Source organism: Homarus americanus, unplaced genomic scaffold (assembly GCF_018991925.1).
Source record: "Homarus americanus isolate GMGI-L3 unplaced genomic scaffold, GMGI_Hamer_2.0 scaffold52806, whole genome shotgun sequence".
NCBI classification, from domain to species: domain Eukaryota; kingdom Metazoa; phylum Arthropoda; class Malacostraca; order Decapoda; family Nephropidae; genus Homarus; species Homarus americanus.
The window spans coordinates 7,747,365-7,768,563 of NW_024720773.1; the positions used below are offsets into that span (position 1 = coordinate 7,747,365).

Sequence of the window (21,199 nt, forward strand, 5' to 3'; positions counted from 1 at the left end):
ACCAGCTCCAGGTATGGACACTCGACTGAGTACTGTGAGTAGTGCCCTTTGAGATGCCTATACACCCCAATAAGGTCCTCCCTTGCCCGTGTACTTCTCGCGTGAATGGTATCCAAGCTTAATAGGATGTACCTCATGGTTCAGTTTCTAATCAAAGTGAAATATCTCACTTACGAGTGAGGTGAAATTTACGAGAAAATTATATGAATTTTGTTGACATTATAACACAGTGTGTTAACAAGTGCGTGGCCGTCACAAACAAGACGAGTACATGATTGGTTGAACGACTTGTACCACACTTTAACCCCCATTGTCATTAAGATTGTCATACTATTTTTAACATCTAAATAATTTACCTTTGGAATGAGTTAAGTAGCTCTGGAACAAAGTGGGTAAATCCTGAAGAAATGTGAGACTAATAATTATTATTATAACATCGGTGTTAACCCGGAGGAAATAGTCTCGAAAACACTATCTGACGTCAGTCCTTATTTACGGCTCACAAAAGATTTTCATTTGACTTACTAGTATTAAGAAAAATAAATAAGAGAACTACTTTATAAATAAAATATAATATATTTTAAGTAACTTTTGGGATATTTATGTTAAAATTTACCAAAGATTGAGTAGTTTATAAGTTAATCCGTGTAAGACTCCAGAACATGACCCGGGAGTATGGGTGGGTGAATCATCTGAGGGGTGATGACAGTAGGGTAATGTTTTATGCTCTGGCCAAGGTGACACCAACCAAGGACGCCACTACAGCTATGTCACCCCAGAACCACGAGCAAGTTGTGTCTCAAGCAGTTGCCAATAGGGTCAGTAAAACAATATAGTTCTTGAGATTGATGTGAATAAACCAATAAACCGAGAATGACTTTAGGTATTTGTTGAATCAGGACAAGGATGATGATGTGGTATTCCATGTTTGTTTTAACCTATATTATTATTATTTATCTGAGTTTATGGTCTTTTTTATATTATATTTTAGTGTTTTGTATCGATCTAACCAATATGTAGGTGGAGGGAGGAGGTGGCTGTGGGTTTAATGGTAGAAACATTAATGGGAAATTTGTGTCGTATTTACATTATTTTATTAAGTACAATAAATGGGAAATAAATTTGGTAAATATTTGTTTAATGGCTGTGGCTTCTGTTCAAACCTAATCTAACCTAACCAAGCCAAACCTAACCAAGCATAACCTAACCTAACCAAGCATAACCTAACCAAGCCTAACCTAACCTAACCTAACCTAACCTAACAGCTAGAAAAAACAAATACTAAAATCTTGTCACAGTCATTCAACAAATATTAATCATACGTGTTGTCTTGGATTGTCCTTTGTTGAATTTAATTGACTTTATCTATGATTATGGTCTACCCTCTACTCCTGCTGATCCCTTGATAACTTGTATGTCATTATAATGTGTAATACAAATACTTTGGGTAAAATTTATCGTTTCAGTCATGTACCTATTTGGAAGTAGGTAAGAATTATACAGAACACTTCCAAAACCATAGGAAAAATATAATTTAGCTTAGGTTAATTTGACATTATGTTTTTCCGGTGTTTTTTTTATGTGTTTTAAACTATTCTGATTTACTTCCAAATAGGTGGATGACTGAAACGATCATTTAAAATTTTCTTGCTGTTAATTAAGTATATATACATGTAATAACAACAAAGTAGCCATGTAAATAAGTTTTGTCCTGCTCCCTGTGTTAACTGATTGTGCTTCATGTGAATTTGTGTAAGAATTGTCTTGAGTTGTGATGAGATTTGATGCTTTTTCTCCATTTGATCTGTGTATTGGCTCATCAGTTGTGTCGTCAAGGTAACTGTCTGTGTGGTTGAATTTTTCAGTATCAAAATGCTGAGAAGACGAAGATGGATGTCTTAACCGCTCTACACAACTATCGAGGACTATCACCCAAGCTCGACAAATTTGGTAAGCTGCCAAAGACGTTACACGCCAGAACATCGTGAACGTCATTGTCCATTACTGTTCAAGACATTAGATTTGGACATAATAATTGTAAAAATATTGTGCATAATACAATATTAAATAAAGTTTACACAACAGAGTTACACAACAAAGGGAATTTTCATGTTAAAGTTTTCAGATTGACCATAATTTACTCCATGGGGTCCAAATATATGTTCACACTCATTCTAACTTGTAATTATTTTTATCTTCTTTAGCAATACTACAGGTATATTGACATATACATTTTGGGAGCAGGGCCGGATTAAGCTTAATAGGGGCCTGAGGCACAGATCAACTTGGGGCCCCCTACCCTCAAGGTATATATTTATATATATATATATATATATATATATATATATATATATATATATATATATATATATATATATATATATATATATATATATATATATATATATATATATATATATATATATATATATATATATATAATTATATATCAATGATTTCATCAATATTAAGCTTCTGCAAAATAACACATTCAGTGTTCATAAGAAACAGAAAATTGAGACGTTGCTAGGACATCGTTGAACGAAGTTCATGTTTTATACGCTTCAACTTCGAGAATGTTTGGATTTGGGGGCCCCTTAGAGTCGGGGGGCCTGAGGTCAGTGCCTCAAGTGCCTCTAGTGCCTCATGGTTAATCCGGCACTGTTTGGGAGCCTGAAATTGAGTAGAAGATTTGCTGGCTCTTGGTAAGGCACCTGAATGTAGCAGGTCTTGACTTATTGTCCAAGTGAGCCACGGTCACATCTCTCGACCTTGAAAGTCATAGTAGCTACCACAAACTGTGTACAGTACAGTAGTCTGAATCATATAGTGGGAGTTTATTTTATTTTTGTTATTTTGTTGTAATCATGGTATATTATGACTTGATAGTTCTTACTCTTCTGGGTCATCATAGTTTGCTCAGAAATATAATCTCATGTTTATTATTTTATGTTGAGATAAAGCTGTAATGAATTGTCAGACTAAATGGGCAGATTAATGCATTTTAAATAAGTATTTTGAAGGCACTGATGTACAGTACTTGGATTTGTGTTTGAGGATTTGTTCTTGTATTAATTAATCTTGTTTCTAGCATAAATTGTGAAAGAACTTCATGAAATAATGTCAGTAACTATGAAGGTTACCCAATTTTACCTCTATTTTTAGTTTTTAATGATGGCAGCGATCGAGAGTTGTTGAACCTAGATGGGACGATCCCAGTACGTTACAAAGGTGAGGCAGCGTGTCAGCCAAGTCACTGGTGCTCACGTGGCTTGAGATTTGGCAGTGTACCATCCCGGGTTTGAGAACTAAAACTTTGCTTCCTGTGAAAGAGAAAAAAAACATTACCTGGTTGTGTAGCTTTATACAAGGTGTGTGGTCATGTCCAAACATCTCAAGCCTCAAGATGGGCTGTCATCTTGTAAGTGGTTCATCTGCATCATTTCAAGGAAACATAAAACATATTTTTGTGTAGATACTTGCTCATGGATTTCTAAATTAGTTTTGATGTGTTTCCTTCAAATGATGCCTTTAGTTTCATAGATAAAGTACTGTATGTTTTGGTAACTAGAAGTACCAACTGTTACACTTCACAGCTTGTTCATTTAAGTTGTGCCAAAATAAAACATTCAGTACTTTGTGGATTAGCAGAGTTCAAAGACAGCTGAGAGCACTTAGAATGTTATTAATCTCAGTGTTGGATGTCTTCAAGCTTATTGCAATTGGCAGCTTACTGTTTGGTACCGTTTGACAGACATTCTAAGCACTCTTACGTCACTGAACAAAGCATTGTGTGTCCTGGCATTGCCAACTCAACCCTCACTGTATTTTTTTCTTTTTCTTTGCAAGTATTCCGCAGTGGCACTTCACGCTACTTACTGTGTCTTGAAGGCACGATACCTGTTACGTATAAAGGTATGGTGTGGGGTGTGGCTGTTTACTTAACTTGAGGCAAGCAATAATGAGCAGTACTGGTCATATTTAGAGTCCATATAGACAGTCCCCTCTGGAGTCATCAACTAGATTTATAAAAAAGATCCGAGAGCAGTCAAAATATCACTAGTTTCTGGGGCACCTTTTGTGGCACTAAGGGTACATCTTGTTGTTCAAAATTCTTGGAGATGGTAATATTGAGAGCTGCATGGGTTCCTCCCTTCCTCTGTCATTTCCCCACAATGCTACTGCACTCCTGCACCATTGATGATGGTCCTAGCCACTACCTCATCATCTTGGCACTTTGATGTGATTAAATCCTTGAATCACTGCATGTGTAAACAAACTATTAATTGCAATATGTGTGGTAAATCCCCCTCAGTCAGTATAATATGTTAGCTACAGTGACCCTGACCTTTGACTTAAGGAAATGAAATGCAAATTTTTAGTGAAAAATTTTTCTTAATACATATTATGAAAATGTTGTGTAGTGTGGAAACTGAGACTTGTCGACAGTGGCTAGAGATGTTAGCTGTTAAGACACTTATAGAGTAAAGTACTGTAGTGGACATCAAGACAATGACTACAGAGGTAATGCCATTCAGTCTCAAGCAATTCATCCAAATTTTAAAGACCAGTTGAGTCAATAACCTTTAAGTTAATACAGTTCAGTTCAGCCACAGACAAACCTAAACAACATAGGTGAAGATAATACTTCTTAAGCCAGAACTGACCAAGGGAGAAAAACATTACCATATAGGTTTTGACCTCTCTTAGTAAGTCAATTATAACTCAAATAAAGTTACTTGTACTCTAAAGTATTTGGTTCTCCCTAAATAAAACAAACATGAAATATACCTAATGTAACACTTCATCTGACAAAAAAATAGATGGCTCATGAAAAATAATGTCATAAAAATAAAAGACCTGTAAAAAGTTCCATTATCTGTGTATGGGTGAGAGAAGAAGAAGACAGTGTGTATCTTAAACACTCGGTCATCTCCTCTAAGTCTTCTTTTCAGCTCAGGAATAAAACTTACAAACAGAATACAGTTTTGTAGATACAGTACAGTATAAACACATCATATAACCACCAGATGTAAAGTGGCAACCTCTGGTGGGTCAAGGGAACTGTACGGGCAGGTGAAGTTGTCATGTTTGTTCACATAACTCTAAATATACAGCCACAGTCAAATGAAGATCAGAATACACCCATAAACCTTCACCCAAAATACACCCGAGTAACTAAGGTACTGTCGTGCTACTCTGCATACAGTAAATAAATGTCTCGAGTCTAAGTGGAAATTAAAAATACCCCCTGTAATTGTATTGACTATATGTAGAGGTGTGAAAATAGTTGAGACTCAGACCAGTTTATGAGTGATTAGTTCTAAGGATACCATAGTACCAGACCCCTCATGACTGAAAAAGATTGTGAGTTGTCCAAATTATACTGGGCGGTGAAGGTGAATTTTGAAGCTGCTGGTGGCTGGCTTCATGGCTTCAGACAATATCTTTGATTACATATATAGATTTATGATTGATTTTATCTGATTTTATGAGTTGTGTTACATTCCATACATAACTGCAGGGAGGGAAAAGGGGTTATTTAAATCTTGCAGAACTCCACTATTTTGCTATGCTTGTAGTCCTAGGCAGTGTGAATGGTTGGATGGTCACTCTAGGAGCCATAGGAATAGGGTTGTGTTTTATGACATTGGGCGGTGATTAATAATGTCTGCGATACGTGCATTTTGCTCATCACCGCCAAAGACATCTTATATTAATAGCTGATGTCGGGTACAATTGTTAACCCCCTTTGGCTAACATCAGACGACTTTATTCAGTAGATGGTGGACCCTGTACACAAGTGTTTCAAGAGTTCTTTCTCTGCTTTGTATGAGACGCACGCGTACCTTAGATCTTACGCACCGTCGGTATATAAGTTTTCTTTTTATGTCTTTCCTACTGTGGCACTGGAGGTTAGAAATCAAAGGCAGTGCGACTCGCCTTTTATATGATCATTTGTTCTCTATTACTGCTGGAACATCTGTGGGATTCCTTAAGATTTGGCATTCCGGCTTATTTCACATGATGATTAAACACTAACGCTAAAGCAACAGGTCCTAATCCCTCCAGGTAGCATTAGGATGTTTAATCGTCATGAAGAATAATCTTCTGGTAATCCCTTCAGGTGCTGTGAAGAGAGCAAATGTAGCTTGGGTCTTTGTTGCTCTTGTTTCTGACCATCCTAGTATCAGAGTTAGTAATATAAATTTGAGGAATAGGTCATTTTGAATCTTAAAAAGATTAGCAGTCCCAGCTTATTTACCCCGATGATTAAACATTAAGTTTCCTGTTCTATGTGCTTCATGGGGAATAACAGCATTCACCTCCTGCCCCCAAGTGTCCCTGTTTTGATCACAGGGCACTACCCAACGCAGTTCGGGTAGTGAAGGTGGTCGAGTGCAGTACCGGCCATGTTGCCTCCTTGTGTACCGAAGGCTTAGTATACAGTGTGTCCCTAATGGGCAGTCATATTTATGAAACCCACTTTCATTTTTCATGTAAGGTTCAGTTAGGTTATGTTGGTTGAACTTTATGATAGGTTATTTAAATAAAGTTTAAGTTAGTAGAAGAGTGAATGGAAGTGGAAGTCTTGTAGGTGGATCAACCGAGTAAGCAAATGGTTTATGTATGAAGCACTTAAGCAGTGGAAGTTGTCATTGACTTTAGTTCTTTCAACAGTAGTAGTAGTAATGATTATACTGTAGTTGAGTTTTCCATGAGCTTTAATGTTCTTATTCCACCCTAAGTAGTTAGGAGTGTGGTAAACATAATACAAGAACGACTGTCAAGTTGATCGTACTACAGATTGACCATTTTTACTTTCTTTATTTTTTGTATAATTTATGAATTTGTTTAATTTGTGTTATAAACATTTAATTAAAACATAGGAATATTTTTTACTTTTTCATGTATAATTTGCAGGTTATGACTTTACCAGACACGGACCACTTAAGTGGGGAGAAGATCTGAACTGCAATCCCAGTGTGTAGTTACTCTAATGATGCAATACTCCGTGAAAAGAAGAAGTTTTAGCGTTATCACCAGTATCACTTGTTAATACACACACAAGTTTCAGAATATCATAGTTTTTCTTTTTTCTGTTGAGGCACATGGTCATTGAGGCTATCCTTCTAGAGACAAGCACCACACCTCTCAGGATTTGATGTGTTGCATGCAAGCACCAATATTCTTCCTACTTGTTAAGGATGGAGACTATAATATGATAAACGTTTGGTGTGAAAATGCCTCTTCCTTTCTCATAGTAGAATTAAGCTTACTTCTTCAGTAATGTTGTTCACTCGATGATGACCACGTTCTGTGTTGTGTCTTATAAATAACATCAAATTGGTTTTAGTTAACAATGTGTCAGTTAGGTTTAATATGTAGCTGAGGTATTATTCACCTTCAAATTATCAGCAACTTGTTTGGTGTGGGTGCTGAAACACAGATCACCTCAAATGCCATGGCAGCCAGTAAATTACACTGGCCGTCAGGTTGTTATGAAATGTGTCGATTAATTTATCTCGTATAAAGGAAATGCCTTATACAGTGCTGTACAGTCCTTCCTGGAGGAACCTTTCCTTGGCCACCTGTGCCTCCCTACCAAATTTCAACTCTACTCTCAAAATTGTGGGAGTGAGTAAAGAACGCACACACACACATATAGAATGTATTTTATATTCAGTGATTAGATGGCCAAGGTGTCTTGCAGGGGGATGGGTTGTTGTGGATTGCACAATACATTCATGTAATTTCTTCTGGCAATAGACATTTGCTCATCATAGCAAAAGACTTGACTTGACAGTGGACAAGTGAAAACTGGACTGTTCCATTACTGTACTCATGATTGGCAGTGGACAATGTTATATGCAAAAATGAAACCCCAGCAAAGATTTTTTTTTTCAGTGTGTGTGATGTATTTGTCTTGTAGCAAATAAATATTATATTTTTAAAAGTACAGGATTATATAATGAAAACCAATAGTGATGTAGCAGGACATCTCGACTTATAATATACAGTATTCCACCAACTTAATGCCCCAGTTTTTAGCATTTTTGACCATTCAGTATTAGTCTTCTGAGCACAATATCTGGAACCAAAATGTTGCTGGATATTGAGGAGTAATGTAAACCACTTACTCTGGAAATAAGTCTTTTATTCACTGTACAGTACATGTACTTACAAATTTCTAACTGAAATAGGAGGATGATGGGTGAAGTACGATGTTGGAATGCGAGGCGGGATTGTGTTGACCCTGTGCATCAGTGCAGAAAGCTTGAGAAATAGCTTTAATGATAGGAATGGTAAAGCAGCTACAATCAAAAATATTATTACCCCAGACACTAAGAATAAAATAAATCATATGGAAATTTGAATAGCACTTTGATTAATTTGTGTACAAAAACTTTCAAAATGATAAGATATATTGAGTGAATATTTATAACCTGTGTTTGATACACATAAAGTGGAACACATTGTACAGTGTAGCATATTAATGGGTGAGAGGCAGTAGGGTGTTCTCAGTCAGTCTTTCACAGTTTTTGTTTTAAGAAATTCGGACTTTTATGTACCATTTTGCCACATTGGTCCCCAGAGGTTCACATCCCCGCTGGGCAATGTTAATAGGCTTTTACTCTGGGTACTTTTGGGTGCCGCCTTACATTGCTATTCCATCAGCTAGTACGAATGCTCTGCTTGACGTAAAGTATATACGGGTACGTAATTGGCTTTTGGAGTATAACGGGTGCACACATAATGCTTTAATGCTTAAGGGGTCAAATGTAATGTATTAAAATTACTTGTTTTTTTTTTTTTTGAACAAGCAAGATCAGAGTGCTGCTGTGATAGTACACTGTAGTGTATCTTTGACTAGCAGTCTATAAAACTCTAGATATGAATACTGTGTTGTGTGTTTGCTAGTGCTCTTGAAATTGTTTAACAAGGAAGAGTCATTTCTGTGACTCGTCGGTGCCATATTGTGACTATTATAGATGCAATGGAGGCCAAGTTTTTTGTCGTGTTATTTTTGTCAGTCATTAATGGAATGCCATAGTTCAGCTAGTGAGGTTTGGGGCTCTTGGAATTCCTTTTGTTTTGGTTTTGTGTTTTGGTTTTTTCTTGAGCTTGAGTCTGTCGGTGTGGATAGCGTCACCAACTTCAACTGTTGCTTCTCTGCTAGAATTACTTGCTACGTGCTTCTGCTTTAACCACCACCACCTTATTTTGACTGCTAAAGCCAGTGAGGACTTTTGTGTTATACTGTAAACCTAATTCAGTATGGGTAAATTTGCTTTGCTACAGCTAACAGTGTTTAAAGCATGCCTTATGTTAAGTTCCTTTTGTTTACAGTTGTTTTGGATTGTAAATATAAACAGTCTTTTGTTTTTTGTTTTTTCATTTGAATGCATTGTCTTAAGTTTTGTAGAGTTGTGATGTTACTTGTGTTTGGTGAAGAATATTTTTGTTAATATTTTTTTTATTATTACTGTTACAATTATTCATGTAAGCCAGACACTGAGAGAACAGTTAGGGTTATGAGAAAAAGACTTGTGTGTGTGTATCTAGATTTTTTTTTTTAATCAAACTCAAATGCATTTTGAAGTTGGAAATAATAAACATATTATTGTCCTATAGATATATGTAGAGTAAGTTAGACCTTGTTCAGAATTTTAGTCAGTTTACTCTCTATTGCCTCATTATTGTGAGTTATAGGTCATATAAACCATGTGATAATTTTGTTGTCATTCATGGTAAAAACTTTAGTTCCAAAAATTTTCCTGTTAGTCTTGATTCAGTTATGTTACGACCCCACCCAGGACTCTGTTGTGAGATAGTTTTGTCTTATTCAGGTGCCGTTTACAACATACCAATCTGCATATGGCTGTTGGACAACCACCCCTTCTCCTCGCCTATGGTTTATGTTAAGCCCACTCCCGACATGCTCATCAAGGCCTCCCGTCACGTCGACCAGAACGGCAAAGTTTACCTCCCGTACTTACACGAGTGGAACTTGGTGAGTGATTTTGTCTCTATGGCTCTAACAAATGGTTTACAGTTTACCTCCAGCCCCTCAGCTTGAACAGTGAAGGATATAGCAATCATGTTGTCACTATTGGTCTCTCTCAGGACATCTTTTCGATTGATTTTCTCTGGAATTATTATGAACAGACGAATGAAATATTTATTGAAGTGGGTACAGGTATAGACCCTCAAACCCAGGGCCCTTGGGACTAAGATCAAACTGGTTTTGAGGATTTTCTGGTATTCCTGGGTCATCCATGATATCCCAGGCTTACCAGTAGACTACATCAAGTTTCGCTTCCACACACACACTCACAAACTCAATTGAACATGTATTTTACTTCTTAAATAACAAAATAAAGAAAATATCATTGTACGTATACTTTAAATAAAAAAGAATTATCAAATATATTAATTTTTACAAGTTGAGAGATCCATAAGAATGGTCTACAATACATAGTATCATATCTTGGGTATGTTTATATCTGACTCCATGAAGAAAATTTAGCATAAGTCGGAAGATGATGACGTCCAGTTTTTGAGAATCCCCAGTCTTCTGAGATCCAGTTTTGAGAGTGTGCCTGTATGGAGCTTGGGGGGTGGGGGGGTGATTTTCATTCCATCTGCTTTTGTTGCTACACACTTTGGCATATCCTTCAAACTTTTTTTTTCAGTCAAACAAGCCATTCCCAACCATGGTTCAGGGTACAGTAGTTGGAATCATGAGCTATTCTAGACTTTTGCCTAATTAGTGTTATAGTCCATTATCTCTTAACCTTTGATATCCTACTGGTAAGTTGCATCCTGTGTAGTAGGATCACTACCTCCCACGTGCCTGTATCAGTATTCAGAGGAAGTTGACTACTGTATGTTAGATCTGCTCCAATCACACAGGTTTATCCCCCTCTTACTTATCTATTATGCAACAGTTCCTATTTATCAAGATGAGTGTGGAGTAAGGTGTGTAGACAGATTTTAATTATTTGCCATGTCATGTTTTGATTGAGGGGTAGTATACAATGTCAGACAAAGACTTGGTGTTGAGAAGACTTTTCATTGTATGATCTATCTGATTGAGTGATCTCATCCTCTCTGTTTTTTTCTCTGTATCTCTAGTGTAAAGTACTAGAATCTGTATTCTGGTTTCTACTTTCAGAATTCCTCAGATTTGCCAGGTCTTATTCAGATCATGATCATGACCTTCAGCGAGATGCCACCAGTGTATTCCAAGCCCAAGAGTGCCCAGCCCACCACAGGAGGCCCATACCCAACCCCATACCCCACCAACCCCCCAGGTCTGTTGATAAACCCCATTGAAAGTCAAATCAAGGTCTTAACATATTGAGATTTCTCTGTACAGCTCCTGATTTTAAGATGTTTCGCTGGCAGTGTTTGAAGTTATAAATAAGATCTTCTCAGTGTTATCAATGTAATTCTTCTATAACAGGTATTAGGTGTTGGAAGTAAATATGTTCCTTTATCTGTTGCTGACGAGGTGGTACAGATGTATCTTTCACCAGATTTTTTGCACATGAATACGTACTCTCACACACATTGCCTTTGCCGGGTCTTAATTATTATATAAATATTTTTTTTATAATGACACTCCATCTTGATGTATATATGCCTGTGTAATTTGGCATTGTTTATTTATTAATGTGAGAGAATATTGCTTGAGATTGCCCAGAACGTTTAGAATGTTGTGAATGTATTAAATGGTGCTTATTTGTTAATGTATTATTAATTTTTTTATTCATAGAAAACATGTCTCCAATTATAGAAAGGAAATCATATTATTACTGTAGCAATTTATTTATTAGATGTTGACTTTGCATTTCATACTGTTTATTTTATTTCAAATCTCATCCAGTTTCTCATAAGTACAATCATAAAGTTATTCCTGTACTAGACTAGCTACATATGTATTTCACCAACCAATATTATGTTTAGTTTTGACTTATAATCATTGTGTGCTCCATTTTAAACTATGTTGAGGAAGTATTTTATTGTTATGGGAGTCTGTGAAATGGAACCCTTTCATAAATCAGATTTTTTTTTTTTTTTTTTTAATTCTATCATCAGTTAGTCAAACTCCTTTCTGAAATAAATTAATGCTTGTACTTCAGGATATATGCCAATGCCTGGAGGAGGTCCAAGCCTACCATACCCTGCAGCTCAGCCCACCGGTACTGGAGCTTATCCATCTTACCCAGCTCAACCAGGCTATCCACCCACCAGCACGCCGTATCCCGTCTATCCACCAACCAGCTCGGCGGGTTATCCTTCCACCCAGCCCGGGCCTCCTGCTGCTTATCCTCCACCATACTCAGCGATGCCGTACACGCCATACCATAATGCTACGCCAAGCCTCACGACACAGGTGAGTCTCGAGGTGTGCGTGCGTGCGTGCGTGCGAAAGTAAAGGTTGTAGGAAATTCATTCGAGTATGGTAGGAGGGACTATTGAAGTTGTGTTTTCTAGGTAAAATTATATTCAAAAGGGGATGATACACTGGTGATACTTTGTTTGTTTGGCCCCAACCTGCTCTTAATATGGGCCGGTTGTCTCTGTTTGTTCGATCATCAGCAGCCATACAGGAATTGATTTCATTCTAGTTTATCACTCGGGTCACTGGTAAGACACCTTATCCTTATGAATGTCGTTTTCTCTTGTAATCTGATCCTGTATGGTTGACTGGTACTCATTTCTTCATTTTCATTCATTACTGAGTATTTGAATAATATTTTAATTACGCCGAAATAAATACACATTGCATTACTTACGTTAAACTATATACCAAAGTAAATGCACATCCCAATATCTATCATCTGTAATCTCACAATGTTTCACACACAGTATAGACAGATACTGTTTTGAGGTACTATATGTTGCAACCAAACCTCCTACACAGTTAAAGAACTGTAGTGATTTCAGTTTGACACAGGAGGGTCAGTCACACCCCTTACTGCTCTAGTTATATCCAGGAATAGTTATTCATGTTATTGAAATAGTAAAGTACTTGGTCATAGTTGTTCTGGTTGATATTTGATTATATACCTAATTCATGGAATATGGGGGACTAGTTGCTCTATCCTTGACAGTTCTTACCCTGGACACATCGACTAGATTAGAGGAAATCCTCACAGTACTATTAAGGTTTTCCGGGTAGGGTCTTTCCTTCACACACCTGCTAGGTCGACCCCATAATTCTTCTTCACTTTAGCCCACAGCAACTGAGACGAATACAACAGCAGCCGGAAACACTGGCACCATAACAGAAGAACACATCCGAGTGTCACTCATCTCGGCTGTGAGTGACCGAGTCCGGGCCAAACTGCGTGATAGTTACGGGGGTTCTCAGGCTGAGGTGTCTGTATTGAGGCAACAACAGACTGACCTTAACGAGGGGAAGACCAAGGTGGAGGGACTCATCAACAAGTTAGAACAAGAGCAGGTAAGGCACTTGAAAAATTTGTCCGCATATTTCTCTGTATACATCAACAATAGGGAGGAGCAAATAATAGGTATAAAATTGAATATAAATATTAACAGAGAATTGTTTACTATCTAATTTTATTTTAAGCAAATGGGGAGGTTAAGTGAACAACATTTGTCCTGCAGGGTTCATAAAACAGATGGCAAGCACATATGAAGCAATATTTGGGAAAGGGGGACATTTTTATTTTATTTGGGCATTTTTACTTCATGAGCTCAAATTCTTTTAATATTTGCCAGTCTGGGATGCCATAACCGCTTTCCCAACACAGTAGTGAAAGGGTCTGTTTAACATTGTAATTTTATTCTCATCAGTCTGAACTGGACAAGAATGTGAGAGTTCTGCGGGAGAGAGAAGCCGAGATCAAGTCTGTGTTGTCGCGACTCTCCTCTGCCACCGAGGCTCCTGATGTAGACGAGGCTGTCACCACTACCGCTCCCCTCTACAAACAGTATGTGTCTTTGTGTTGCTGTGGTAATACTTATTTTTGTTTGGATGTGAGGATTTAGAGTTGTAGCTGTTGAGTTTGGAAATGCCTTCAGGCCGTGTCTCCCATGTGTGTGTGTTATCGTACAGCGGCTAACTCATACAAGACCAATATTGCCCATGTATTCCCATATTTTGTTCCTGTTTCTGGTACTTTATGTTTAGTCTCTCTTTCCTTTTCTTCCTTTATTTTAATGTAAGTCAAGGGGTGTATTTTACTTAGTACTGTATTCAAATATTGTTTTAGTTTTCCTTCTCATGTATGTAGGCCAGTTCAGCACTTCAGCTCAGTGATCTATAGACTGTGTTCTGTGTGGTTGCAGGCTCCTCAATGCTTACGCCGAGGATCAAGCGACACAGGACGCCATATACTACTTGGGAGAAGCATTGCGGCGAGACGTGATCGATTTGGATTCCTTTTTGAAACACGTCCGTTCCCTCTCTAGGAAGCAGTTCCAGCTGCGTGCGACAATGATCAAGTGTCGGGCCAAAGGCAACATGGCCGGTTAAGATGCTCACTATAACACAATGCCAGTTAGGAGGAAAACATCCCCTATGTCTCACTGAGAAGCAAATCTAATGAAAATTGTCTGATGTTTCCTGAAATAATTTTCATAATTGTTCGTCACATTTATAGGAAGACGTTTATGATTAAGTAATCAACATCGCTATATATCTTCATTCAGTGTGCATATTACTAAGACATGAAGGTTAGCCACTTTATGAAGTACTGTATGACAGGTTTTGTGTTATGGGCACATAATTAGCCAGTGATTGCAATATCAGTGTTTGTATATCACAACAGTTCTTCAGTCACTGAGGTCTTCAGTATTAGTATAATAGATATTTAATTAGTGGCCATTGTATTTATATCAATTGACCAGCCACATTCAGGAGTTAACATTTTTGTTGATTAAGTTGGGACTGAGAGACAAGTTTATTCTTTATACATTAGGCAGCATTTGTTTCTGGGCGACAAAAAATTAAATTTGCCTTAACCTTAAACAGATATATTAATTCTGATATTAGATGAATTGTTAACTTTTATTTTACCATTGATGCAGGAAAATGTTAGTACTGTATTGCCCATTATTTTCATTGTCTGCTGGCGAGAGTAGTGAATACTGTACTGTACTTTTGATGTTGAAAAATTCCTAAAGAATTTGTTTAAAAAAGTTTAACAAAGCGCAATGAAAATTATGCCAGTGTCCACTATTGTGTGCCGCTTCATTTGACGGGTCTCGTTATACTGTATAGGGTACTGATTGGTGTAAACAATGTGACGCAATAAGCTTCTCAAACATGACATTATACAGTACTAGTTTGCTGAAATCATATTGTTGGGAATGAGTGTGGATTATACCTTATTGTTATGCAATGAAGAGAAATTTGTAATTATGTTTGATAAGTACTTGAGTGCTTATCTGTAAGTGTTAATCTGGGATCAATACAGATTAAGAACTTGGACGTCAAGCTGTTCATCACAATAATTTGAGGAGTCACAATTTTTTTTTTTTTTATTATTAATGTGTGTTTTGTAACTAAAATAAGTATTTCTTGTATGGGATAGAAGCTTATTAGTGATTTAAGATATCATAAATTGTTGTAAGGAACTATTATTATGAATTGTTTTACACATAAATGGCTTCACAATTGACTATTTATAATGCACTGGTATATACCCCAACCAGCACTGTTACTTGCTTGTGATGCTGTACATGAGTGAGTGTCTTAGTTATGTAACCGTTGAACCTTCTTGCTGAGTTACCTTCATGGAGTGGCAAGTGTAACAAGAATCTGAGAGAAGGTTATTCATAAGGTACACATGTGATGCACTTGAGGAATGTTGCCACTACACTCGAGTAATATTTACACTTTGTTCACTTGTCTGAGGCTCTTGTATGTAAGAGAAGGATAAATAGTACAGGCTGTGGCAGAACATTGATTTAAAATGGTGGGCAAGTGGGTGTAGTGAGCCAATGGTGGGTAAGGGGGTGCAATGAGCCAATGGTGGGCAAGAGGGTGTAGTTAGTCTATGGAGGGGGGGTTCTCAGTACATGTGTGCTAGTACAGTACCAAGAGGTGGCAGAAATTTTCGGGATCTTTCTAGCTCTCGGTAGGGTGTATTAGCTACATGGGACAGAGCTCCCTGGAACCTCAGTAGCAGGTACCTCAAGGACAACTCATGTCTCTGTGAGAATAGCTTTAACCTGCACGGGAGAGATGGGCCTACATCAGGTATGCCTTGTGATCAATGTGCTGCTGCATATTCCAAGCTCACTGTCCAGGTCATGTACTTTGGTGAGTGCATGACATGTATATATAGCAGTGAATTGGAGCTTCACTGCTCATCAATTCTGCTGAAAACTTATGTTGTTTTATGCCTGTCCCTAGTTTTGATGTTTATGTATTATATAAAGGCAATTATCCATAATTTTCTTTTGTATATATTAGTTTTAAGAGAGAAGTTTGAAAGTCTGGAAACTAATTGAAATAAAACTATAAATTACATCTGTTCCTGATATATTACTTTTATATCTATTGAATTTATGGTTGGTCCATTTTAGAAATTGGGTTGAACATACTCTTAGCCACAAGCATGTTGGAGAATGACTGACCAGCTATAGACAGGCAGGTTGTGAGACAGACCCACAAACCTTGGAACGTCATCATCATCGTCATTGTCAATATTTAATGCTCATTTTCCATGCTTGTTTGGGTTAGCCTAATATTCTGCACAGTTGTTAATGTTAAATATAGGCTTAATGAAACAGAATTCCTAAATTTTAATATACAAGGATACCCATTTAAAATTTTGGGCATTCTCTTTTGACAACCCTGCTGCCACGGTGTATGACTGGCTGTATGAAGCAATACACCACACTCAAGGAAGCAGTTGTTCTGGTCAAATCAAGGAAGAATACTGTAATCCTTTCAAGTCATTAAATTAATATACTACTCAACATTGCTGGAATTTATAAAGTTGTACATTTTCCTACAGTAGCCCAGTAAGTCGAGTGTTATTTATTTTTGTTTTATTTTTTAGGATTTTTCTTTCTGTATGGTATTATATATCATTTGAAAATATCCCTTTGTTTTCTTATGTCAGATTTATTTCCCAGGGTGTAAGATGGACTGATAATTTTTGTCGGTAGCTTTAGTTTTCTTAATGTTTTCTTTCTTCTCTTTAATGTGTATGACAGTGCTGTGGTATCCATTGCCTTTGTGTGAAAATGCACTCATTTTTTATTAGAGTTACACAGAATATGAGTATTTTCTTTCTAGGTAGAGAGCGAGAGAGAGAGAGTATTGAGCACAAAGGTTACCGCGCCATGTAAGGAGTTGGAGTAAGTGGTTTAACGTCATCACGTCTTTATAACTTTTCTTCGGGTGATCATTGAATGCTCATATTTAGCTTTGTAAATACTATGTCACACTCGAGAACTATGACCTGCGTACTTTATAATCTGTTACACGAAGGACTGTTGTAAAGTTTTTCAGGATTCCCTCCTAGATGTAGAGCTGTAGGTCAGGTAGGTTTTCTTCACATTATTTGGTCACAGAGACAAATTTATGGTAGGTTTATAATATTGCAAGTGTTTGGTACTTTGTTGAGTACTGCAACTGCCATTAATTACTATGGCATGGGTTATCATTGGATGGCGTTTGCATGTGCCATTACAGTAGTTAACTAGGCAAGGGTTATACTAGTTTTTATATTGCAAGTGCCACAGGTTAATTAGACAGGATAAAAATTTGTTTATTAGTAGTTTGCAAGTGCTATTGGTTAAGTTGGCAAGGGTAGTCAATAGTAATGTCAAACCTTCAGTTGTATAAAGATATCTGTATATTATGATACCCTACCTGTTGTATCACCCTCAGGTCAGTAAAGGCTTACCAGTGTCCTTTACATGGCTTCAAATGGTAGAATGGGGTGACTGGTGTGCCTCTTACGGATGGCAGTGATGTATTTCTATTTGAAGAACCAAATTATAACTCCAACTCAGGTGAAGTAACTGGTCCTAGAATGCAGATGACATGTTCACAGGCTCGGTCAAATGTATCATTAGTTGACAAAAGGTAAGCACATACACTATTCCAGCATCTAGATATACCATGCAAGTACTTGAGTTTATCCTGTTGGAGGTACAGTAAAGTATTGAGTTTTTTTGTCATCTCTTCCAAGCTTCTTCCTTATCTGCTGTAAGTATACTGAAGCCAAGACCAACACACACACTTCCTCGGTCTTCAATTCCGGCTGCTTAGAATGAATTATTTCCTTATTTAATCATTTCCATCGTGTATCACTGCTTTTTCATTAATCAACATTTTCTTTTATACATAAGGATTATTATACAGAAGTTGAATTTTCACTCAATATCACTCGTGTCTTATACTAAATTCCAGTTGCCTTATTTACATTAACCTCTGTGGACAAAAACTTTTCTTCCCTCTAACATACTTTATTTACATTAACCCTCAATGACGTAACTTTTTCTTCTGTAGCAAATTTTGTCCGCTTATCTAGAGAACAAGAGATTGAAACTAGGTGTAGAATTAAAGTCAATTAGTTCTCTAGGTCAGTCTAAGGTCACCAAATGGTCAAAAGGTCAAAGAAGGTGGTTTAAAAGGAGACTATAATGATTGTCTACAGTCATACATCTAGTCATTCTCCAGAACATAGAATCACATACCTATCACTAACTCAAAATTCTCATCACCGAACCTTTTTAATTACTGTACATCCATTTTGTTGTTTTGTCTTACCCACTTGGAGGAGGAGTCAAAACAATGAATCAGTCAAGTCAGTATGGTATATGGGGAAGGGAAAGCCTGTTGCGTCGAGGTGTCCATTAGATGTGAAAGCTCCATCTAACGGATTACTGCCTAAGAAGGTAGAAGTCCGTTGTGTGGAGGTTTCATTCTACTGTATACCTGTATTCTATGTTACTGTATACTGTACCTGTATTCTTCTATGGTACTGGATAATACTTTTGAGATATTACTGTATAACTGTATATTCCTCTTACCTGTAATTCACCATGATTTAAAAAGACTGAGGCAACTTCTAATAGCCAAAAACACATTCAGAATTTCACCTCGGATTCGTATGTTCAATATTCCTCCGATATTCGGTTGTACTGTTGGGCTGTTAAGGTTAGTCTTGTGCTCTTTCATATACAAGAAGATTTGGAAACTAATGCCTGTTGTAGATAAGGAGTTTAATAGGATATTAGGAGAATTATAGTACAGTATAAGGAGAAATATTATAGTACAGTATAATGAGAAATATTATAGTACAATATAAGGAGAAATATTATAGTACAGTATAGGGAGAAATATTATAGTACTTAAATGGAGAAATATTATAGTACAGTATAGGGAGAAATATTATAGTGCTTAAATGGAGAAATGTTAAGGTACAGTATAAGGAGAAATATTATAGTTATGGTGCAATACAGAATAAGGAGAAATATTTATACTGTAACTAACTGCCTGGTGTAAATGTCATCTGCATTGTGGGGTTAAGTTTGTATCGGGCCATGATACTACAGCAGCGATTTCTTAAATGTCCAGAACAAGTTGGTGCTGTAACCGAACTACAGGATGCATTCGAAATAGACTTTACCGAATGCGCATTGTGGGAGATAACCTAACCATATTTAGACTAGATGACACTTCTCAAAAATATACATAAAACCCAATAAATTTCTACTTTTATTTTTAATTGAAACTGAACATAGGAGCAAAAAACTTACAGAAATCTTATATACCCAGGTAACAGGTCTAATAAAGTCGTATACAGTAAAAAAACTATTTAACCGACTATACGGAGAGGAAAGTTCATTATATCGAGGGTCTGTTAGATGTGAAATCCCCATCTAATGATTATTTGGGGAGAGAAGTCCATTATATAGGGTCTTACTGTATAAGTGGATTTGTTATATATGACCAGGTGAAAAATATATGTTCTGAACCATCTTGTATACCTGCTGTACTTTATAACCAGGTAACGGATACTTGTGTGATTAACGACAGGTATATGTATGTTTAACTTATACATACATAGTCTACCTATTGTATCTGAGGATCAGGTATCATGAATTATCATACATATGTTCACTTGTTGTACTTTATGGTGAAGTAACATATATATGTATGATGAATTATTATAAATAGTATGTTGATCTGCTATGTACAGTAGCTAAAACAACCACCTGTGTATACTTTGTGGGAAACGTGTGAGACCATGGACAATAAATTTTGGTATATGAGGGCTGTCACTAGTCACACGTAACATTTCGGAGCACATCGACCCCAACCTGCACAGATAGTTGTTTTTTTTTAGCTATTGTTTATAATGGATTAGTAGCAGGTATGTCAGGTGTACGCTGATCGAGATCTGACAGTCAGGAAAGTGATAGCCCAGATATGTGTTGTAGGTTTTTTGTTTTTCATTACCAAGATGACATAGAGTAGAAAGATTTAGACAATACAGATTTACTTTGATGAAACACTGCTCTTATATAGGTAGATAGTACACACAGAGTTACACTTGAGTTAAATCAAAACACCTCATGTTAAAGCCTATATGGACCTTCTGTGATTGGTAACATATGGTTGAACCTATTTTAATTATTAAAACACTGCTGTTATTCATGTAGAAACATCTATCACCAATATTATTATGATATTGTATACGGTATTTTTTTTAATCCTTATTATGTCATTCAGTTGAGGTGTTACGTGTTGAGTTCTGAACTGTCTTCGAGGGAGAGTAGCTTTGACAGAGTGAAGGCTTCATCCTGTGTCACAAGTAGGGAGTTTAACTTCAGGGAACAAACTGAAAAATAGCACATTGTTTAGACTGTAGCTGTGTGTCTCTCTCTCCCTTCAATATTCGCTCTCTTCTTTTCTCCCTTTATCCCTCCCATGTGCCATAATCTGTGGAGTGGAATGAGTGCATCACCCCTCACAAGACCCTGTTGGAGATACGAGTATCCCCAACTGTGTAAAGTGAAAATGACTCCCTTTAAAGTCCGGGCTAAATCAACAGTGGCACACATTCAAGTACTGTACTGTGTATGAAAAGCATGTGTATTTGTGTGGCCAGTACCTGCCACAAGGCCTACACAGAGGACTGACTGGATAGTAAACAGAGGATTAGTTTAAGAATGACACTAGAAATGTTAT

The 21,199-nt window shown here is 36.9% G+C and overlaps 1 protein-coding gene across 5 annotated transcripts; it reads left to right on the plus strand.

Annotated features, from left to right (window-relative positions):
* Window positions 1-682: 682 nt before the first annotated feature.
* On the plus strand, window positions 683-20,704 carry LOC121860989 (tumor susceptibility gene 101 protein-like). Of its 5 annotated transcripts, none has more exons than XM_042358416.1 (10): window positions 683-818; window positions 1,866-1,950; window positions 3,166-3,231; window positions 3,850-3,915; window positions 9,852-10,015; window positions 11,180-11,318; window positions 12,150-12,403; window positions 13,247-13,477; window positions 13,834-13,970; window positions 14,329-20,704. In XM_042358416.1, the coding sequence occupies exons 1-10, from the start codon at window positions 717-719 to the stop codon at window positions 14,513-14,515; spliced, it is 1,431 nt and encodes a 476-aa protein (XP_042214350.1). In that variant the 5' UTR covers window positions 683-716; the 3' UTR covers window positions 14,516-20,704. The 5 variants fall into 5 exon arrangements, with proteins under 5 accessions (XP_042214350.1, XP_042214351.1, XP_042214352.1 ...); XM_042358417.1 differs by lacking the exon at window positions 3,850-3,915 and adding an exon at window positions 6,925-6,984; XM_042358418.1 differs by lacking the exon at window positions 3,850-3,915.
* The last annotated feature ends 495 nt before the right edge of the window (window positions 20,705-21,199 follow it).